Raw genomic sequence first — 23,448 nt, 5'->3', positions numbered from 1 at the left:
AGCCAAAAAGAAAGAGAGGTAGCGGAAGCTTTTTGACCTCTCCTCTGCCCAGAGTAAATGACAAACAGAGAAGACGTTTGTCGAAATTCCTTAGTTGCCTGTAAGTAAAATTTTAGAGCACGGACTACATCCAGGTTGTGCAGTAGACGTTCCTTCTTTGAAGAAGGATTTGGGCATAAAGAAGGAACAACAATCTCTTGATTGATATTCCTGTTAGTAACTACCTTAGGTAAGAACCCAGGTTTAGTACGCAGGACTACCTTATCCGAATGAAAAATCAAATAAGGAGAATCACAATGTAAGGCTGATAATTCAGAGACTCTTCGAGCCGAGGAAATAGCCATTAAAAATAGAACTTTCCAAGATAACAACTTTATATCAATGGAATGAAGGGGTTCAAACGGAACGCCCTGTAAAACATTAAGAACAAGGTTTAAACTCCATAGTCCTCTCACACATCCTATCTAGTCGTTGGGTGCAAGAGAATGACTGGGAGTGACGTAGAGGGGAGGAGCTATATGCAGCTCTGCTGGGTGAATCCTCTTGCACTTCCTGTTGGGAAGGAGTAATATCCCAGAAGTAATGATGACCCGTGGACTGATCACACTTAACAGAAGAAACCTCTTTTACAGAGTTTCCACAAATCACTTCTGTGAAGCACCAACACAACCTCCTGTTTTAGCTGCTTCCAACTATTTCAGGACTAGGAAACTTAAAGGAAGCTGACAGATTGCTCATTGGCTGGCATAAACAAGTCACACATCATTGGTGGACAGTGACATACCCAATATGAATAAAAACAAATGTTGATATATTAACACAAAGGAGTTCCCATTATAAAAAAAAGTAATAACATTATTTATGTAAGAATTTACCTGATAAATTCATTTCTTTCATATTGGCAAGAGTCCATGAGCTAGTGACGTATGGGATATACATTCCTACCAGGAGGGGCAAAGTTTCCCAAACCTCAAAATGCCTATAAATAAACCCCTCACCACACCCACAATTCAGTTTAACGAATAGCCAAGGAGTGGGGTGATAAGAAAGGAGCAAAAAGCATCAACAAGGAATTTGAATAATTGTGCTTTATACAAAAAAAATCATAACCACCACAAAAAGGGTGGGTCTCATGGACTCTTGCCAATATGAAAGAAATTAATTTATCAGGTAAATTCTTACATAAATTATGTTTTCTTTCATGTAATTGGCAAGAGTCCATGAGCTAGTGACGTATGGGATAGCAAATACCCAAGATGTGGAACTTCCACGCAAGAGTCACTAGAGAGGGAGGGATAAAAATAAAGACAGCCAATTCCGCTGAAAAATTAATCCACAACCCAAATCTTTATAATGAAAAAAACTGAAATTATAAGCAGAAGAATCAAACTGAAACAGCTGCCTGAAATACTTTTCTACCAAAAACTGCTTCTGAAGAAGAGAAAACATCAAAATGGTAGAATTTAGTAAAACTGACCTAGTAGAATGAGCCGTAATCCTCTGAGGCGGGGATTTACCCAACTCCAAATAAGCATGATGAATCAAAATCTTTAACCAAGATGCCAAAGAAATGGCAGAAGCCTTCAGACCTTTCCTAGAACCAGAAAAGATAACAAATAGAGTAGAAGTCTTCCTGAAATCTGTAGTATTAATCACTGAGTCAGAGAAACCTCTATGACTAAGCACTAAGCGTTCAATCTCCATACCTTCAAATTTAATGATTTGAGATCCTGATGGAAAAACGGGCCTTGAGATAGGTCAAGTGGCCAAGGTTGGCAACTGGACATCCGAATAAGATCCGCATACCAAAACCTGTATGGCCATGCTGGAGCCACCAGCAGTACAAACGAATGCTCCATTATTATTTTGGAAATCACTCTTGGAAGAAGAACTAGAGGCGGAAAAATATAAGCAGGTTGATAACTCCAAGGAAGTGTCAACGCATCCACTGCTTCTGCCTGAGGATACCTGGACAGATACATGGGAAGTTTCCTGTTTAGATGAGAAGCTATCAGATCTATTTCTGGAAGCTCCCACATCTGAACAATCTGAAAAAAAAACATCTGGGTGAAGAGACCACTCTCCCGGATGTAAAGTCTGACGACTGAGATAATCCGCTTCCCAATTGTCTATACCTGGGATATGGATGGCAGAAATTAGACAGGAGCTGGATTCCGCCCAAGCAAGTATCCGAGATACTTCTTTCATAGCTTGAGGACTGTGAGTCCCACCCTGATGATTGACATAAGCCACAGTTGTGATATTGTCTGTCTGAAAACAAATGAACGGTTCTCTCTTTAGCAGAGGCCAAAACTGAAGAGCCCTGAAAATCGCACAGAGTTCCAAAATATTGATTGGTAATCTCGCCTCTTGAGATTTCCAAAACCCCTGCGCTGTCAGAGATCCCCAGACAGCTCCCCAACCTGAAAGACTCGCATCTGTTGTGATCACAGTCCAGGTTGGACGAACAAAAGAGGCCCCTTGAACTAAACGATGGTGATCTAACCACCAAGTCAGAGATAGTCGAACATTGGGATTTAAGGATATTAATCGTGATATCTTTGTATAATCCCTGCACCATTGGTTCAACATACAAAGCTGAAGAGGTCTCATGTGAAAACGAGCAAAGGGGATCGCGTCCGATGCTGCAGTCATGAGATCTAAAACCTCCATGCACATAGCTACTGAAGGGAATGATCGAAACTGAAGGTTCCGACAAGCTGTAACCAATTTCAGACGTCTCTTGTCTGTTAGAGACAAAGTCATGGATACTGAATCTATTTGGAAACCTAAAAAGGTTACCCTTGTCTGAGGAATTAAAGAACGTTTTGGTAAATTGATCCTCCAACCATGTCTTTGAAGTAACAACACTAGTTGATTCATGTGAGATTCTGCAGAACGTAAAGACTGAGCAAGTACCAAGATATCGTCCAAATAAGGAAACACCGCAATACCACGCTCTCTGATTACAGAGAGTAGGGCACCGAGAACTTTTGAAAAAGATCCTTGGAGCTGTCGCTAGGCCAAAAGGAAGAGCAACAAATTGGTAATGCTTGTCTAGAAAAGAGAATCTCAGGAACTGATAGTGATCTGGATGAATCTGAATATGAAGATATGCATCCTGTAAGTCTATTGTGGACATATAATGCCCTTGCTGAACAAAAGGCAGAATAGTCCTTATAGTCACCATCTTGAATGTTGGTATTCTTACATAATGATTCAAAATTTTTAGATCCAGAACTGGTCTGAAAGAATTCTCCTTCTTTGGGACAACGAACAGATTTGAATAAAATCCCAGACCCCGTTCCTGAAAAGGAACTGGCACAATTACCCCAGATAACTCCAGGTCTGAAACACACTTCAGGAAAGCCTGAGCTTTTTCTGGGTTCACTGGAATGTGTGAGAGAAAGAAACCTCTCACAGGCGGTCTTACTTTGAAACCTATTCTGTACCCCTGAGAGACAATGTTCTGAATCCAATGATTTTGGACTGAATTGATCCAAACATCCTTGAAAAATCTTAGTCTGCCCCCTACCAGCTGAGCTGGAATGAGGGCCGCACCTTCATGTGGACTTGGGGGCTGATTTAGATCTTTTAGATCTTTTAAATGGCTTGGATTTATTCCAGACTGAAGAAGGCTTCCAATTGGAAACCGTTCCCTTAGGGGAAGGATCAGGTTTCTGTTCCTTATTTTGTCGAAAGGAACGAAAACGGTTAGCAGCCTTAAATTTACCCTTAGATTTTTTATCCTGAGGCAAAAAAGCTCCCTTCCCCCAGTGACAGTTGAAATAATCAAATCCAATTGAGAACCAAATAATGTATTACCTTGGAAAGAGAGAGATAGCAACGTTGATTTAGAAGTCATATCAGCATTCCAAGATTTAAGCCATAAAGCTCTTCTAGCTAATATAGCTAAAGACATATCTAACATCAATTCTAATGATATGAAAAATGGCATCACAAATGAAATTATTAGCATGTTGAATTAACTTAACAATGCTATACACATTATGATCTGGTACTTGTTGTGCTAAGGTTTCCAACCAAAAAGTTGAAGCAGCTGCAACATCAGCCAAAGAAATAGCAGGCCTAAGAAGATGACCTGAACATAAATAAGCCTTCCTTAGATAAGATTCAAGTTTTCTATCTAAACGATCTTTAAAAGAAGTACTATCTGCCATAGGAATAGTAGTACGCTTTGCAAGAGTAGAGATGGCCCCATCAACTTTGGGGATCTTTTCCCAAAACTCCAATCTATCAGTCGGCAAAGGATACAGTTTCTTAAACCTTGAAGGAGGAGTAAAAGTACCACCCAGTCTAATCCATTCCCTAGAAATCACTTCTGAAATAGCATCAGGAACTGGAAAAACCTCAGGAATAACTACATGAGGTTTAAAACCTGAATTTAAACGTTTACTAGTTTTAATATCAAGGACTAGTCTCCTCCATATCTAATGCAATCAACACCTCTTTTAATAAGGAACAAATATACTCCATTTTAAAGTATGAAGATTTGTCAGTGTAAATATCTGAGGCAGAATCTTCTGAACCAGATAGATCCTCATCAGAGATAGATAAATCAGAATGTTGTCAGTCATTTAAAAATTCATCAATGTTATGAGAAGTTTTAAAAGACCTTTTACGTTTATTAGAAGGCGTTATGACAGACAAAGCCTTCTGAATGGAATTAGAAACAAATTTTCTCACATTAGCAGGAATATCCTGAGCATTAGATGTTCAAGGACCAGCAACAGGTAATGGACTACTACTAATGGAAATATTGTCTGCATGTAAAAGTTTGTCATGACAACTATCACAAACTACAGCCGGAGGAACAGTTACCACAAGTTTACAACAAATGCACTTAGCTTTGGTCAATTTGAAAACTTCAGGTAAGAAAAAAAAATTTTTTTTTATATGCATTTCCCAAATATGAAACGGACAGTCTGCAAAAAAGGAAATATACTGATAAACCTGATTCATGGCAAATATAAGTACAAACATATATTTAGAACTTTAAATATAAAGTGCCAAACCACAGCTGAGTGTGTCTTAAATAAAGGAAACATACTTACCAAAAGACACTCATCTACATAAAGTAGATAGCCAAACCAGTACTGAAACGAGAATCAGCAGAGGTAATGGTATATAAGAGTATATCGTCGATCTGAAAAGGGAGGTAGGAGATGAATCTCTACGACCGATAACAGAGAACCTATGAAATAGATCCCCGTTAGGATGACCATTTTATTCAATAGGTAATACTCCCTTCACATCCCTCTGTCATTCACTGCACTCTGAGAGCAACCGGGCTTCAAAAAAGCTGAGAAGCGCATATCAACGTAGAAATCTAGCACAAACTTACTTCACCACCTCCATAGGAGGCAAAGTTTGTAAAACTGAATTGTGGGTGTGGTGGGGGGTGTATTTATAGGCATTTTGAGGTTTGGGAAACTTTGCCCCTCCTGGTAGGATTGTATATCCCATACGTCACTAGCTCATGGACTCTTGCTAATTACATGAAAGAAATTATATTTATAGAAAATACTCTGAGATGAAACAAAAACTGACTTTAATGTCCCTTAAAAGAGATAACTACCTGAAAACTCTAGAAAGAAATGTATGATTAGAAAACCTTTTTTGAAAGTTCCTTTTCCTTCTCGTTCTGAATCTGATCTTTTTCTTTTTCCTGCATCATGTGGGAGACTTTCTGCTGCTCCATGTCTGTCTCTGTTTGTCGAAGCGTGTCCCGCAAAACTTTAATTTCACCATTTTTCACCAGTAATTGATCCTGAAGTTCTTTCAGCTACAAAAAAAGGTAACTGTTAAAAGGGACATTAAACACTAAATAAATCATTGCTTGAATGATGTATTCAGAGCAAAGATTAGCCTACCCCCTTATTTCAGTGCGTTTGACAGACTTGCACTTTAGCCAATCAGTGCTAACTCCAAGATAACTCTACAGGAATGAGCATGTTATCTATATGACACACATTAACTAGCGCTGTCTGTGAAAATCTGTCAGAATGCACTGAGATAAGCGGTTTAGCTTTCAACAAAAAATACACAAGGAACAAAGCAAATTTGATTATAAAAGTAAATTGGAAAGTTGTTTAAAATTGCATGCCCTATCTGAATCATGAAAGTTTTATCTCAACTAGACTGTCACTTTAACATCCGGTCTCAATGTCCTAACACCCAGTACTGGTTTTGATCTGCTCTACAAATACAGCCACAATCTGAGCAGGCACAGGCAAGCAGTGTGTGTGTCAAATGCGTTAAGACCACAGCACAAAACTCAGTGAGAGATTTGTTCTGTATGCACTTAGTACTGATTATTGGGTTTTTAGCAGTAAATGGGAGCAGATGTGGACACGAACAGAGTGTGTGCGTTTGTGTGAGAGAAATGAGTACTGTATGTATTGAGAGGGAGTACAGGTATCTTGTTGTGTAAAACAGAGATAGTGTTTTAATTGGTTAGAAATTAAACATTTTTCGGTTCTCGGAGAAAAAAAAAAAAAGGGAGGGTGCAGGGAATAGATGCGGCCCCTGGGTGCCTCCATTTGGCCACCACTACAATATGGAGTTAGGTTTACTAAAATGTGTTGACTCTGCCAGCAGTAAAAATATGGTATAGGAAACTCTTTCTACACCTCAAATAAGGCTACTGGTGCTGAAAAGAGGAAAGGCAAATAATTACTGGGGAGGTAGGAGAAGTGGGATGGATACTGGTGGCCAGGTGTTGTATTCCCAACAGTAATGAATTAATTTGTGGACTCTCACTGCCATTAGAAGGGAAGAGGAGTTTGTTTTGCTTCATGGTTTGCAGCTACAGTGCTGATTTTTCATTTGACTATTTCCCGCTAAAACCTCAAGGTGAAACTAAATTAAACAGATATCTGTAGAAAGTTTGTCACGTAGCCATGTTGGTTTGTAAAATAAAGCAGTAAATAAGGCACAAATCCCCCCGTCAACAGCTGACAGACCAAAGTATAAAGAGACAAGAAGATGCACCCACCTTTTGCCTCAAGTCTTCATGCTGAGCCTGTAGAACCTCCAACCCAAAGCTCTCTTTACTTCCACAGGATTCTGCGCACAGAAAAGCAGGTAGTTACTACACAGGACACACTCGTGAATGGGGAACAAGATCTACAATAAAACATTACAAAAAAGCAGCTTTCAGACAAGATTTGCTTTCAACACACACACACACACACACAAAAAATAGTTGTCAAAGATTGTGGTGTGGGAATCTGAACCTTTACATACTTTTATTTTGGTGGGCAGAATACAATGCCAATCAATATACTGAAATTAAAAGGGGTAGTAAACACCTTTAAATGTTTATTTAAAATAGTATTCTGCAGTAAAACAACAATGCAATTCTATTTCATTATTTATTTTGCTCCTTTTTAAGTAATTTAGCTAGGAAAATTGCAGATTTTCTAATTGTTAGAATTGTAATTTCACACTGCTGACTTCAGTGCTAACCATGCTACATATCTGTCCATAACTGTCTTTAGCCGATAACCGCTGGCTCTCTCCACGTAAGGAGAGTGGTGGGTGAAGCATTGATATTGAAAAACAATTGCATTAAACCTACAGCCACACAATGCATCCCTTCAACCAAACAGAGATACAAACAAGGTTGACAATTTTGTTTTGTAATATTCCCTATGGGCTTTGCACCCAGCCTTGCCTGAGGTTAACTGTCTGGATCCCTGAAACTGTGCAGCTGGCTGGTGAGCACCCTGAGTTTTGCAGGGTCATTGGATGTGAATCCGGATATCTGTGAATAAAAATCACAAGAGGGCGCCTCCTAGTGTAATACTGCAAGATAGACAATAATAGCAGATCTTGAAAGGAAATATACTCACAAAATGAGCAGCACCAATGTGCTAAGTGACACAGGCTGAGATATCACAGTTTCCTAGCTATAAAACCAATGGGTGTACACAGTACCCAAAGTGGATAAAATCACAGTTTAAAACAGATTGCAACGCGTTTCTCAGCTATGCTAGCCGTTTACTGTACACACCCATTGGTTTTATATCAACTGGTTTTAACAAAAAATAAAATAGTTTTGCTGAATTATATCAGAAGCCCGAGTCTTACCTGTACCTGCTATTGGGCACCCCTGGGCCCCAACATCCTTCAGAGGATCAGTTTGCTGGGAAACTGTGATATCTCAGCTTGTGTCACTTAGCACATTGGTGCTGCTCATTTTGTGAGTATATTTCCTTTCAAGATCTGCTATTATTGTCTATCTTGCAGTATTACACTAGGAGGCGCCCTCTTTTGTGATCTTTATTCACAGATATCCGGATTCCTTATTTTCTGCTTGGAGAGGACCTGCCTAAACTACAACACTGGCTTACATCGTTGGAGTAAAATTTCACCTTCACTGATGACTGCTCTGGGACTCAATTGATCCATCCTGTGATTTTTAATACTCAGATAAGACTTTTTATTATTTTAATTTACAGCATATTGTCTTTTTTACTTTCATATTATTTGTATGTCACTGTGTGAGATATATTAATAGTCTGTTATTTTATACAAAGTTATTGCAAGTTTAGTAGCAAATACATTTGTGTACTCATCTATCATATTATATAGTTTCTTTTTAGCACCCCCTAGAGTTGGACATGTTAGTCTACCAACAGATAGTATAGTCGTTGGATGTGAACCCAGTCTGGTTTTAGAGTGCAGTCCATTTCCGTGTTGAGTATGTATGTAGGGAAATTACAAAGGGCTTGTGTCACTTTTGTTTGTATCTCAGTGTGTTTGGTTGAAGCATCGAATGGCTGTAGGTTAGGGACACAGGGAGGAAGAGACCTTGACGTGGTCCCGGGCCTATCATCATTTGGCCAAATGCTGTAACTATGGTTTTGCTTTTATTTTAGCTGTGTGCTTGCAAGAGTGTCAGAGTTTATATGTGTTATGTTCAAAATATTGTTTAGTAATTTTCCCTATGGACCTTGCACCCAGGCTTGTCTGGGGTTAACTGTGCAGCTGTTTGTGAGTGCTGGTGAGCCCCCATGGCTGTGAGTTTTGCAGAATCATGGGGTGAGTGTAGCCAATCCGGTTTAAAAGAGCAGTCCATTTTCATGTTATATTCACACACACCACATATAATGGTGGTATACCCTCTTGTAGACCTGTGTCCTGGGCAGTTGCTGCTACCTATACACTGGTTCATTTGCAGGTTCTTATAATAATTTATGCACGGATATCGCTGCTGTGGGAAATAAACGCTGTGCGCATTGACACCATACAGCTCCTCTCTGTGAGGGCCATAAACTCTCAGACTAGATACAACGCATTCTGGGAATAAAGTCGGTCAATATTTACTTATGAAGTGTAAGCTTAAAGGGCCATTTTAGTAAAAAAATAAAAATGTAAATGCTCTAATCTGTTAGCGCATGACTGTGTGTTTAACTCCCGGAAAGGGAGTAGTAAACGCTGCTAATCCAATCCACATCGTGAGACTAGCGCTGCTGACTGGATCAGATGCGTTTTCTGTTTGGGACCAGTAGTGCTCTGTGAGCCTCAAGTGTGATTTCTACTCCTTGTTTAATGGGACAGTCAACACCGTTAGTTGTTTAAAAAGATAGATAATCCCTTTATTACCCATTCCCCAGTTTTGCATAACCAACACAGTTATATAAATACACTTTATCTCTGTGATTATCTTTTATCTAAGACTCTGCAAACTGCCCCCTTATTTCAGTTCTTTTGACAGACTTGCTATTTAGCCAATTAGTGCTCACTTCAGGGTAACTTCACATGCATGAGCTCAAGGTTATCTAAATGAAACACATGAACTAATGCCCTCTAGTGGTCAAAACGCATTCATATTAGAGGCAGTCTTCAAGGTCTAAGAAATTAGCATATGAACCTACTAGAATAAGCTTTCAACTAAGAATACAAAAAGAACAAAGCAAAATTGGTGATAAAAGTAAATTGGAAAGCTGTTTAAAAATTATATTCCCTATTTAAATCATTTTTTTCGACTTAACTGTCCCTTTAACCCCTTAACGACAGACAACGTATGGGGTACGTCCTCCAAAAAAAATACAGTTAACGACCGAGGAAGTACCCTGTACGTCGTCGGTCTTTGAAAGCTGTGGAAGCGATCCTGATCGCTTCCAGATGCTTTCTTGTTATTGCAGCAAGAGACACTCTGTGGCCCTCTCTGCAGCAGACATCGATGGCCATGATCGTTGATGGGTGGGAGCCGATGTGGGAGGCGGGTGGGCTGCCATCGATGGGATCTAGAACGAAGAGGTGGACGGGATCGTGTGCGGGGTCATCACGTCATACCGCGTTGCGTGGAAATGGCTGTGTCACAGGTATCCATGACAAACACCGGGTAAGCAAATACCTCCAGTTGTCATGGTGATGCATGCGAGACGTTGCAACAACCGCCAGACACCTGATGGGCACAAATATACAGTGACATAGTGATAAACAAAAAACTAAGGGCCATAGATAAGAGCCCTACAAGAATAATAGTGCAAAAAATTATTACATAAGAGCAGATATCTATTTTACTGGTACTAGGGTAATTAACCACATATATATATAGAAAAAGGCTTATTGAGCTACAGAAACCCATGGTTCAACATATATCACAGCCTTCTATACCCAATATGGTATCAGGGCATGTGGGGTGTAGCAAGCATATATAAGCCAAAGAAGCTCAAAATATTAACAATGTATTGGCATCATACTCAAGAGGAGTAGGTAGAAACATATTACAACAGGATGACTCCCATGGTGTCCATAATTACTTGTAACAGCAACCAAAGTCTATGTTGGCATTCAGTCCTCGGGGTGTTACTGTATCCAAGGTGAAAATCCACCGAGCCTCTAGTTTCAGCAATGCTCGTCCTCTGTCCCCACCTCGCCTATTGCGAGGGACATTGTCGATTAGAATCACTCGTAGTGAAGCAACACTGTGGCCCGCTTCCGCAAAGTGGCGTGCCACCGGCTGATCTGACCGTCCCTTGTCAATGGCCTGACGGATCGCCTTCTTGTGATTAGCCAGACGTTCCTTGAACGGTGTCACAGTTTTACCAATGTAGTATTTGGAACATGGGCAAATAATAGCGTAAATCACAAAATCCGTGGAGCAAGTTAGTCTGTATTTAATTTTGTACCTCTTGTTGTTGTGAGGATGTTGGAAGGTTGTTGCATGTGACGCAACTGCCACATTTGTAGCAACCTGGTTTTCCTCTGTTCAGCCACATCTGTTTTTCGTAGCAGTGAGTAGGGTCACTTAACACCAGCAGGTCCGTCAGATTACTTGCTCGTTTGTATACCACCCTTGGTTCCGGCATATCCTTGAAGGGAAGGCTTGTGTCCTTGGACAACATTAACCAATTTTTGTTAATCACCTCCTGCGTCAGCCTAGATCCTGGGGTGTAGGTAGTTATAAAGTTTAGTCGTTTAGGTTGTTCGTTCCTAATTCTTTTATTGGTAGCCAAGTCCTGAGTTAGATCCAGTGCTTTGCAGCATTGTTGTTCTATCAGCGTAGGTGGGTAGCCCCTCTCCAGGAATTTTTCAGACATTTCCACAAGCTGTTTTTCCTTACGGGAGTCATCCGTGTTGTTGCGGACCACCCGCAGGAGTTGAGAGGAACTGACACCTTTTTGGAATTTGGGGTGAAAGCTATGATAGTGAAGAATAGAATTTTTGTCGGTTGGTTCTTCTTGAACAAAGTGGTTTCTAACCTGTAACCATTTGTGGTTTTGACCTTAAAGATTTCCAAATCCAAAAAATGGATTTTATCCCTGCTGTGTTCCATTTTGAATCTGATGGTTGAGTCAAGGGAATTCAATCCATTAACCCATTCAACAAGACTCTCTGATGTGCCATTCCAGACCAAAAAGACATTATCTATGTACTGTCACGTTGTCCTCCTCATACATCGCCATGTAAATATTGGCATAGGATGGGGCCATATTCGACCCCATCGCTGTGCCCATGGTCTGTAAGAAATATTTATCCTCAAAGCGAAAATAGTTTTTCTCCAGGCAGAACTCCAACAGATGTAGAATAAATTCGATAGGAGGGCCCATATACATGTGGTTGTCTATAAGAATACGTTTTACCATGTCAATGCCTTGGGCATGGGGGATCACGGTATATAAACTTACCACGTCCATAGTGACTAAGATGTCGCTTGAGGATCCTCCTGGCAGACCGATTGTTTCTGCCAGAGGATCACTCATGCAACCACTGGCAGAGTTTATTGACTTTTACCTCCAACCTGTAGTACAGAATACTTCAGCACATTTGAAAGATTCTTCGGAACTAATCAATCTGCTGAAAAGTATGGATGACTTGACACCAACTGACATCAAGCCTTCCCTTCAAGGATATGCCGGAACCAAGGGTGGTATACAAACGAGCAAGTAATCTGAGGGACCTGCTGGTGTTAAGTGACCCTACTCACTGCTACGAAAAACAGATGTGGCTGAACAGAGGAAAACCAGGTTGCTACAAATGTGGCAGTTGCGTCACATGCAACAACCTCCTAGCAGGGACCACCTTCCAACATCCTCACAACAACAAGAGGTACAAAATTAAATACAGACTAACTTGCTCCACGGATTTTGTGATTTACGCTATTATTTGCCCATGTTCCAAATACTACATTGGTAAAACTGTGACACCGTTCAAGGAACGTCTGGCTAATCACAAGACGGCGATCCGTCAGGCCATTGACAAGGGACGGTCAGAACAGCCGGTGGCACGCCACTTTGCGGAAGCGGGCCACAGTGTTGCTTCACTACGAGTGATTCTAATCGACCATGTCCCTCGCCATAGGCGAGGTGGGGACAGAGGACGAGCATTGCTGAAACTAGAGGCTCGGTGGATTTTCACTTTGGATACAGTAACACCCCGAGGACTGAATGCCAACATAGACTTTGGTTGCTGTTACAAGTAATTATGGACACCATGGGAGTCATCCTGTTGTAATATGTTTCTACCTACTCCTCTTGAGTATGATGCCAATACATTGTTAATATTTTGAGCTTCTTTGGCTTATATATGCTTGCTACACCCCACATGCCCCGATACCATATTGGGTATAGAAGGCTGTGATATATGTTGAACCATGGGTTTCTGTAGCTCAATAATCCTTTTTCTATATATATGTGGTTAATTACCCTAGTACCAGTAAAATAGATATCTGCTCTTATGTAATAATTTTTTGCACTATTATTCTTGTAGGGCTCTTATCTATGGCCCTTAGTTTTTTGTTTATCACTATGTCACTGTATATTTGTGCCCATCAGGTGTCTGGCGGTTGTTGCAACGTCTCGCATGCATCACCATGACAACCGGAGGTATTTGCTTACCCAGTGTTTGTCATGGATACCTGTGACACAGCCATTTCCATGCAACGCGGTATGACGTCATGACGCGCGTACTGGGGATCAGCTGTTTTCGGAGGTCCAGGTGTGTTTGAGATGCGCGGGAGGGAGCGACACACCTCTGCTAGCTGATTGGCCATCACTGTGTGGGGGGTAGGTATTTAGGGGTGGTGTTTGTATGCTCACATTATCCGGTCTGTATACCATTGAGAAAGGCTCACGATAGAGCCGAAACGTCTGGTTTCTCTTTTGTTGAATAAATCGGAATTTGACAAAATCCCTGTGTGCCTTGACACACACGTCAAGGGATATTTAGGGATTCCTGAAAGATATCAGTGTTCCAATGTAACTATCGCTAATTTTGAAAAAAAGTGGTTTGGAAATAGCAAAGTGCTACTTGTATTTATTGCCCTATAACTTGCAAAAAAAAGCAAAGAAAATGTAAACATTGGGTATTTCTAAACTCAAGACCAAATTTAGAAGCTATTTAGCATGGGTGTTTTTTGGTGGTTGTAGATGTGCAACAGATTTTGGGGGTCAAAGTTAGAAAAAGTGTGTTTTTTTTCCTCATATTTTATAAAAAAAAAAATTATATTAAATTGTAAGATATGATGACAATAACGGTATATAATATGTGTGGGTACAGTAAATGAGTAAGAGGAAAATTACAGCTAAACACAAAAACTGCAGAAATGTAAAAATAGCTTTGGTCCCAAACGGTCAGAAAATGGAAAAGTGCTCTGGTCACTAAGGGGTTAACCACACAGTACGCTAGGTTAGTACTAAATAGACTTAAGATTACATGCTCCAACGGATTAAAGCAAGTAATTGTTAGACTATAATAGCCCTTTAATTCTTAGGAAAGCCTTATGCATATCCCCTTACAGTTTCTGTCCTTACCACCTCTACCGAATGTCTATTCTATAAATCAACCACCATTTTTGTAAAGAAGTACTTAATATAAATTATACCTAAACCTATTACCCTCTTAATATCATGCCCCCTTAAAGAGCCATAAAAACGCATTCAACTTACAAAACCTGCAGTCTTGCAATACATTAACACATTAACATACTAGTCCAGTGTGAACAGTTTCTGGTTATATTAAAACCATGTTTACTGCATTTATCTTTCAATAGCCAAACTCCATTCACTGGTTGTCTTATTTGCAGGAGGCAATGTGAACTTGTTACTGAAGAAGACGTGGCTAGCTATGTACCAGGGTTAGGTTTGTGACATTTGCAGTGTGCACAACCAAACCCACAATTTTCCAAGTTGGCAAAATATATAATGAAAGTATAACGCAAAAGTGGTTTTACTAGACATAATATTACAATTAAAGATGTTTTAAGTCCATTTAATATATTTGAAGAAGTTTAACAAACCTAGAGGTTCTCTCCTGACACTATTCTTCAGTCTCTGTTGTCCGTGTTGCTGCCCAGTCTTAAATGAATAAGGTAACCCATTACTTGGGGGTGCTTTGCTATGGGTATGATTTGCTGCAGGTTCTGCTGGGTCAGGATCCTGGGTATATGCCTGTGAGGCCAGGATGTCAATTTCCTCCAAGTCATCAGCTGTAAAATCTTCATGGTCATTGAAAGGGTCATCAAAAGGTTTCATCTCTGTGGCGTGGGCAGTCCGGGAACGTTTTGGTGGAGGATACCTGTGTCTCTCATTCCCAGTAGCGGGAGGGCCTCTCATTGCTGCAGTGGAAATGTTCACCTGTGCGTGACCTGCACCATAAAATACTGAGCTCTCTCGTTTCTTATTACCAAACAAAGGGTTGGTGGACATGACACCCAAGGTGAAAACGCTGAAAATAAGAAAAACCAACAGGTCAAGCAAAGAACAGAGAAAAAACAATTTATGCTTACCTGATAAATTTATTTATCTTGTAGTGTATCCAGTCCACGGATCATCCATTACTTGTAGGATATTCTCCTTCCCAACAGGAAGTTGCAAGAGGATCACCCACAGCTGCTATATAGCTCCTCCCCTAACTGTCATATCCAGTCATTCGACCGAAAACAAACAGAGAAAGGAGAAACCATAGGGTGTAGTGGTGACTGTAGTTTAATTAAGATTTAGACCTGCCTTAAAAGGACAGGGCGGGCCGTGGACTGGATACACTACAAGAGAAATAAATTTATCAGGTAAGCATAAATTATGTTTTCTCTTGTTAAGTGTATCCAGTCCACGGATCATCCATTACTTGTGGGATACCAATACCAAAGCTAAAGTAAACGGATGATGGGAGGGACAAGGCAGGATTAAGCGGAAGGAACCACTGCCTGAAGAACCTTTCTCCCAAACACAGCCTCCGAAGAAGCAAAAAGTATAAAATTTGTAAAATTTTGAAAAAGTGTGAAGCAAAGACCAAGTCGCAGCCTTGCAAATCTGTTCAACAGAGGCCTCATTTTTGAAGGCCCAGGTGAAAGCCACAGCTCTAGTAGAATGAGCTGTAATCCTTCCAGGGGGCTGCTGTCCAGCAGTCCCATAGGCTAGGCTTATTACGCTCCGAAGCCAAAAGGAAAGAGAGGTTGCCGAAGCTTTTTGACCTCTCCTCTGTCCAGAGTAAACGACAAACAGGAAAGATGTTTGACGAAAATCCTTACTAGCTTGTAAGTAAAACTTCAAGGCAAGGACTACGTCCAGATTATGTAAAAGACGTTCCTTCTTTGAAGAAGGATTAGGGCACAACGATGGAACAACAATCTCTTGATTGATATACTTGTTAGAAACCACCTTAGGTAAAAACCCAGGTTTGGTACGCAGAACTACCTTATCTGCATGAAAAATCAGATAGGGAGAATCACATTGTAAGGCAGATAGCTCAGAGACTCTCCAAGCCGAGGAAATAGCCATCAAAAACAGAACTTTCCAAGATAAAAGTTTAATATCAATGGAATGAAGGGGTTCAAATGGAACTCCTTGAAGAACCTTAAGAACCAAGTTTAAGCTCCACGGGGGAGCAACAGGTTTAAACACAGGCTTAAATCTAACCAAAGCCTGGCAAAATGGCTGGACGTCTGGAACCTCTGCCAGACGCTTGTGCAAAAGAATAGACAGAGCAGAAATCTGTCCCTTTAAGGAACTAGCTGATAATCCTTTGTCCAAGCCCTCTTGGAGAAAAGACAATATTCTAGGAATCCTAACTTTACTCCATGAGTAAGTCTTGGATTCACACCAATAAAGATATTTACTCCATATCTTGTGGAAGATTTTCCTGGTAACAGGCTTTCGTGCCTGTATTAAAGTATCAATGACTGACTCGGAGAAACCACGCTTTGATAGAATCAAGCGTTCAATCTCCATGCAGTCAGTCTCAGAAAAATTAGATTTGGATGATTGAAAGGACCTTGTATCAGAAGGTCCTGTCTTAGAGGCAGAGTCCATGGTGGAAAGGATGACATGTCCACTAGGTCTGCATACCAAGTCCTGCGTGGCCACACAGGTGCTATCAGAATCACTGATGCTCTCTCCTGTTTGATTTTGGCAATCAGTCGAGGGAGCAGAGGAAACGGTGGAAACACATAAGCCAGGTTGAAGAATCAAGGCGCTGCTAGCGCATCTATCAGCGTCGCTTCTGGGTCCCTGGACCTGGATCCGTAACAAGGAAGCTTGGCGTTCTGGCGAGACGCCATGAGATCCAACTCTGGTTTGCCCCAACGATTAATCAACTGAGCAAACACCTCCGGATGGAGTTCCCACTCCCCCGGATGGAAAGTCTGACGACTTAGAAAATCCGCCTCCCAGTTCTCCACGCCTGGGATATGGATTGCTGACAGGTGGCAAAAGTGGTACTCTGCCCAGAAAATTATTTTTGAGACTTCTAACATCGCTATGGAACTCGTGGTTCCCCCTTGATGGTTTATGTAAGCCACAGTCGTGATGTTGTCCGACTGAAATGTGATGAACCTCAGTGTTGCTAACTGAGGCCAAGCCAGAAGAGCATTAAATATCGCTCTTAACTCCAGAATATTTATTGGAAGGAGTTTCTCCTCCTGAGTCCACGATCCCTGTGCCTTCAGGGAATTCCAGAGTGCACCCCAACCTAGAAGGCTGGCATCTGTTGTTACAATTGTCCAATCTGGCCTGCGAAAGGTCATACCCTTGGACAGGTGTACCCGAGACAACCACCAGAGAAGAGAATCTCTGGTCTCTTGATCCAGATTTAGCAGAGGGAACAAATCTGTGTAATCCCCATTCCACTGACTCAGCATGCATAATTGCAGCTGTCTGAGATGAAGGCGCGCAAATGGCACTATGTCCATTGCCGCTACCATTAAGCCGATTACCTCCATACACTGAGCTACCGAAGGGCGCGGAATAGAGTGAAGAACACGGCAAGCATTTAGAAGTTTTGATAACCTGGACTTAGTCAGGTAAATTTTCATTTCTACAGAATCTATAAGAGTCCCTAAGAAGGAGACTCTTGTGAGTGGGGATAGAGAACTCTTTTCCTCGTTCACTTTCCACCCGTGCGACCTCAGAAATGCCAGAACTATCTCTGTATGAGACTTGGCAACTTGAAAGCTTGACGTTTGTATCAGGATGTCGTCTAGATACGGAGCCACCGCTATGCCTCGCGGTCTTAGAACCGCCAGAAGTGAGCCCAGAACCTTTGTAAAGATTCTCAGGGCTGTAGCCAACCCGAAGGGAAGAGCTACAAATTGGTAATGCCTGTCTAAAAAGGCAAACCTTAGAAACCGATGATCTTTGTGAATCGGTATGTGAAGGTAGGCATCCTTTAAGTCCACTGTGGTCATGTACTGACCTTCTTGGATCATGGGTAGGATGGTCCGAATAGTTTCTATTTTGAAAGATGGAACTTTGAGGAATTTGTTTAAGATCTTTAGATCCAAAATTGGTCTGAAGGTTCCCTCTTTTTTGGGAACCACAGATTTGAATAAAAACCCTGTCCTTGTTCCGTCCGCGGAACTGGATGGATCACTCCCATAACTAGGAGGTCTTGCACACAGCGTAGGAATGCCTCTTTCTTTATCTGATTTGCAGATAGCCTTGAAAGATGAAATCTCCCTTGTGGAGGGGAAGCTTTGAAGTCCAGAAGATATCCCTGAGATATGATCTCCAACGCCCAGGGATCCTGAACATCTCTTGCCCATGCCTGGGCGAAGAGAGAAAGTCTGCCCCCTACTAGATCCGTCGCCGGATAGGGGGCCGTTCCTTCATGCTGTCTTAGAGGCAGCCGCAGGCTTTCTGGCCTGCTTGCCTTTGTTCCAGGACTGGTTAGGTTTCCAGGCCTGCTTAGATTGAGCAAAAGTTCCCTCTTGTTTTGAAGCGGAGGAAGTTGATGCTGCACCTGCCTTGAAATTTCGAAAGGCACGAAAATTAGACTGTTTGGCCTTTGCTTTGGCCCTGTCCTGAGGAAGGGTGTGACCCTTACCTCCAGTAATGTCAGCAATATTTTCCTTCAAACCAGGCCCGAATAAGGTCTGCCCCTTGAAAGGAATGTTGAGTAATTTAGACTTCGAAGTCACGTCAGCTGACCAGGATTTAAGCCATAGCGCCCTACGCGCTTGGATGGCGAATCCGGAATTCTTAGCCGTTAGTTTAGTCAAATGAACAATGGCATCAGAAACAAATGAGTTAGCTAGCTTAAGTGTTCTAAGCTTGTCAATAATTTCAGTCAATGGAGCTGTATGGATGGCCTCTTCCAGGGCCTCAAACCAGAATGCCGCCGCGGCCGTGACAGGCGCAATGCATGCAAGGGGCTGTAAAATAAAACCTTGTTGAATAAACATTTTCTTAAGGTAACCCTCCAATTTTTTATCCATTGGATCTGAAAAAGCACAACTGTCCTCAACCGGGATAGTAGTACGCTTTGCTAAAGTAGAAACTGCTCCCTCCACCTTAGGGACCGTCTGCCATAAGTCCCGTGTAGTGGCGTCTATTGGAAACATTTTTCTAAATATAGGAGGTGGGGAAAAAGGCACCCCCGGTCTATCCCACTCCTTGCTAATAATTTCTGTAAGCCTTTTAGGTATAGGAAAAACATCAGTACACACCGGTACCGCATAGTATTTATCCAGCCTACACAATTTCTCTGGTACTGCAACTGTGTTACAGTCATTCAGAGCAGCTAATACCTCCCCAAGCAACACACGGAGGTTCTCAAGCTTAAATTTAAAATTAGAAATCTCTGAATCAGGTTTCCCCGAATCAGAGATGTCACCCACAGACTGAAGCTCTCCGTCCTCATGATCTGCATATTGTGACGCAGTATCAGACATGGCCCTTACAGCATCTGCGCGCTCTGTATTTCTCCTAACCCCAGAGCAATCGCGCTTGCCTCTTAATTCAGGCAACCTGGATAATACATCTGACAGGGTATTATTCATGATTGCAGCCATGTCCTGCAAGGTAATCGCTATGGGCGTCCCTGATGTAATTGGCGCCATATTAGCGTGCATCCCCTGAGCGGGAGGCGAAGGGTCTGACACGTGGGGAGAGTTAGTCGGCATAACTTCCCCCTCGTCAGAATCTTCTGGTGATATTTCTTTTATAGTTAAAGACTGATCTTTACTGTTTAAGGTGAAATCAATACATTTAGTACACATTCTCCTATGGGGCTCCACCATGGCTTTCAAACATAATGAACAAGTAGTTTCCTCTGTGTCAGACATGTTTAAACAGACTAGCAATGAGACTAGCAAGCTTGGAAAACACTTTAAACAAGTTTACAAGCAATATAAAAAACGTTACTGCACCTTTAAGAAACACAAATTTTGTCAAAATTTGAAATAACAGTGAAAAAAGGCAGTTACACTAACAAAATTTTTACAGTGTATGTAACAAGTTAGCAGAGCATTGCACCCACTTGCAAATGGATGATTAACCCCTTAATACCCAAAACTGAATAACAGTCACAACAACTGCCACAGCTCTACTGTGGCTTTTTACCTCCCTCAAAAACGACTTTGAAGCCTTTTGAGCCCTCCAGAGATGTCCTGGATCATGCAGAGGGAAGCTGAATGTCTCTGTCAGTATTTTTATCTGCACAGAAAAGCACTAAAAAAGGCCCCTCCCACTCATATTACAACAGTGGAAAGCCTAAGGAAACTGTTACTAGGCAAAATTCAAGCCAGCCATGTGGAAAAAAAATAGGCCCCAATAAGTTTTATCACCAAATACATATAAAAACGATTAAACATGCCAGCAAACGTTTTATATTAAATTTTTATAAGAGTATGTATCTCTATTAATAAGCCTGATACTAGTCGCTATAACTGCATTCAAGGCTTTACTTAGATTAGTTCGGTATCAGCAGCATTTTCTAGCAAATTCCATCCCTAGAAAAATATTAACTGCACATACCTTATTGCAGGAAAACCTGCACGCCATTCCCTCTCTGAAGTTACCTCACTCCTCAGAATATGTGAGAACAGCCATAGATCTTAGTTACTTCTGCTAAGATCATAGAAAACGCAGGCAGATTCTTCTTCTAAATACTGCCTGAGATAAACAGTACACTCCGGCACCATTTAAAAATAACAAACTTTTGATTGAAGAATAAACCAAGTATAAAACACCACACTCCTCTTACGACCTCCATCTTGGTTGAGGCTTGCAAGAGAATGACTGGATATGACAGTTAGGGGAGGAGCTATATAGCAGCTCTGCTGTGGGTGATCCTCTTGCAACTTCCTGTTGGGAAGGAGAATATCCCACAAGTAATGGATGATCCGTGGACTGGATACACTTAACAAGAGAAATTGTATTTGCACAGATAATGTGGTCTCATGACTACAGCGTTTTATCCTAATATGCGGATGTAAAAAAAAATTATTTTTAAAATAATGCTCTTCATTGTAAACAAACTATATACACAAGAACAATTCCAGGAAGAGAGCTGGACAGGATACTAACCGGAAAAGCACTCTACCCTCATACATGCTAATCAATAGCAACCGATACATAGTTAGTTGCGAGTCATTGGTTACATTGTAACTTAACGTTTGAATACACGGTAACCCCTGTGGTTTCATTTATACACATACACTCCATTTTAGATATTGGGCTGTACAAATGACGGTGTAGATACCTCTATCTGCGCAGCAATGAATATTCTGTGACCCATGGGCACACTAACAAGTAATCTGTATAAGCCTCCTCGCTAAGTATTACACTCCTTTGGAGGTTGCTGAAAATCTTATAACAAAAGTATACGATATATAACTTTATAATTAATCAATATCAACTGATACAAAGTTAGTGGCGAGTCGGTTACACAATAACAATGTTTGATTACACGGTAATTCCTGTGGTTTCATTTATATACACATGCTCCATTTTGGATATTGGGCTGTACAAATGACAGCGGAGATATACCTCTAATCTGTGGAGTAACTAATATTTTAATCGTGACCAACGGGCACACTAACAAGTAATTTGTATATACAAGTGTAAACTACATGTAACTTATAAGGTATCAATACCTAGTCATACTACTACTTCTGCAATACTCCATCACAGAGTACATATGGGTACAATTTATTTTAGTATCCATATAATACTCAGTGAGGTATACAATATATTAGTACACGTCGACTGAATAGTGGCCCCTAATAGATTTGGCCCCATTTTGCAGGGATGTTAGCACACATCAGATTACAAACATACCTTTATCATTAAGATTTACCACAAATCCTCTTTAGGTGGGAGTTACTATCCATGATATCAATTCAGGATAAGAATTTGTAACTGTCCACCCTTTTCACTGCATTAGTTTGAAAACCACTTTTACTTGCTGCAACTATTCTTAATGTGTGTAACCATTTTTAAATAAAACTAATAAAGTTGATATATTTTAAAACCTATATACACCAAGCCCATACGTATGAGGGTAGAGTGCTTTTCTGGTTAGTATCCTGTCCAGCTCTCTTGCTGGAATTGTTCTTGTATATGTTTATCTCTGATACTCAGCACCTATACACAATTACATAGTATAAATTATATATTAGATTATATTCTATACATTTAAATAAAGTGTTCCCTCAAAGTAACAAGAGTGGTGCCATTGCTCAGCTCTCTAATAAACTATATAAATCTGTAAACATTTTTCCAAAACAGATAGATTCTGCACCTGTGATATATCTGTGCTACAAAATCCCTTTAACTTAAGGTGATCTATTTTTTATGTAATAAACACAACCCCAGTCACACAGGTACATATGGCCATAAACACAGCCCCAGTCACACACAGTGTCACACAGGTACATATGGTCATAAACACAACCCCAGTCACACACACAGTGTCAAACAGGTACATATGGTCATAAACACAGCCCCAGTCACACAGTGTCAAACAGGTACATATGGTCATAAACACAGCCCCAGTCACACACACACACAGTGTCAAACAGGTACATATGGTCATAAACACAGCCCCAGTCACACACAGTGTCACACAGGTACATATGGTCATAAACACAGCCGCAGTCACACACAGTGTCACACAGGTACATATGGTCATAAACACAGCCGCAGTCACACACACAGTGTCAAACAGGTACATATGGTCATAAACACAGCCCCAGTCACACACACACACAGTGTCAAACAGGTACATATGGTCATAAACACAGCCCCAGTCACACACACACAGTGTCAAACAGGTACATATGGTCATAAACACAGCCCCAGTCACACACACAGTGTCACACAGGTACATATGGCCATAAACACAGCCCCAGTCACACACACAGTGTCAAACAGGTACATATGGTCATAAACACAGCCCCAGTCACACACACAGTGTCAAACAGGTACATATGGTCATAAACACAGCCCCAGTCACACACACACATTGTCAAACAGGTACATATGGTCATAAACACAGCCCCAGTCACACACAGTGTCACACAAGTACATATGGTCATAAACACAGCCGCAGTCACACAGTGTCACACAGGTACATATGGTCATAAACACAGCCGCAGTCACACACAGTGTCACACAGGTACATATGGTCATAAACACAGCCGCAGTCACACAGGTACATATGGTCATAAACACAGCCCCAGTCACACACACAGGT

At 41.1% G+C, this 23,448-nt stretch overlaps 1 protein-coding gene across 2 annotated transcripts in view; it reads right to left on the bottom strand.

Moving 5' to 3' along the window:
• The window catches only part of ATRIP (ATR interacting protein), a 236,748-nt gene that overhangs the window by 202,023 nt on the left and 11,277 nt on the right, over positions 1–23,448 (bottom strand). For both annotated transcript variants that reach the window (XM_053721193.1, XM_053721194.1), the window contains exons 2-4: positions 14,774–15,201; positions 7,019–7,089; positions 5,636–5,806 (exon numbers count right to left, since the gene is read on the bottom strand). In XM_053721193.1, the coding sequence (XP_053577168.1) occupies positions 5,636–5,806; positions 7,019–7,089; positions 14,774–15,182 (651 nt within the window). In that variant the 5' untranslated portion in view covers positions 15,183–15,201. The remainder of the gene's footprint in view (positions 1–5,635; positions 5,807–7,018; positions 7,090–14,773; positions 15,202–23,448) is intronic.

This window comes from Bombina bombina, chromosome 7, assembly GCF_027579735.1.
Source record: "Bombina bombina isolate aBomBom1 chromosome 7, aBomBom1.pri, whole genome shotgun sequence".
NCBI lineage: Eukaryota > Metazoa > Chordata > Amphibia > Anura > Bombinatoridae > Bombina > Bombina bombina.
This window is presented reverse-complemented; position numbering and strand designations above follow the sequence as displayed.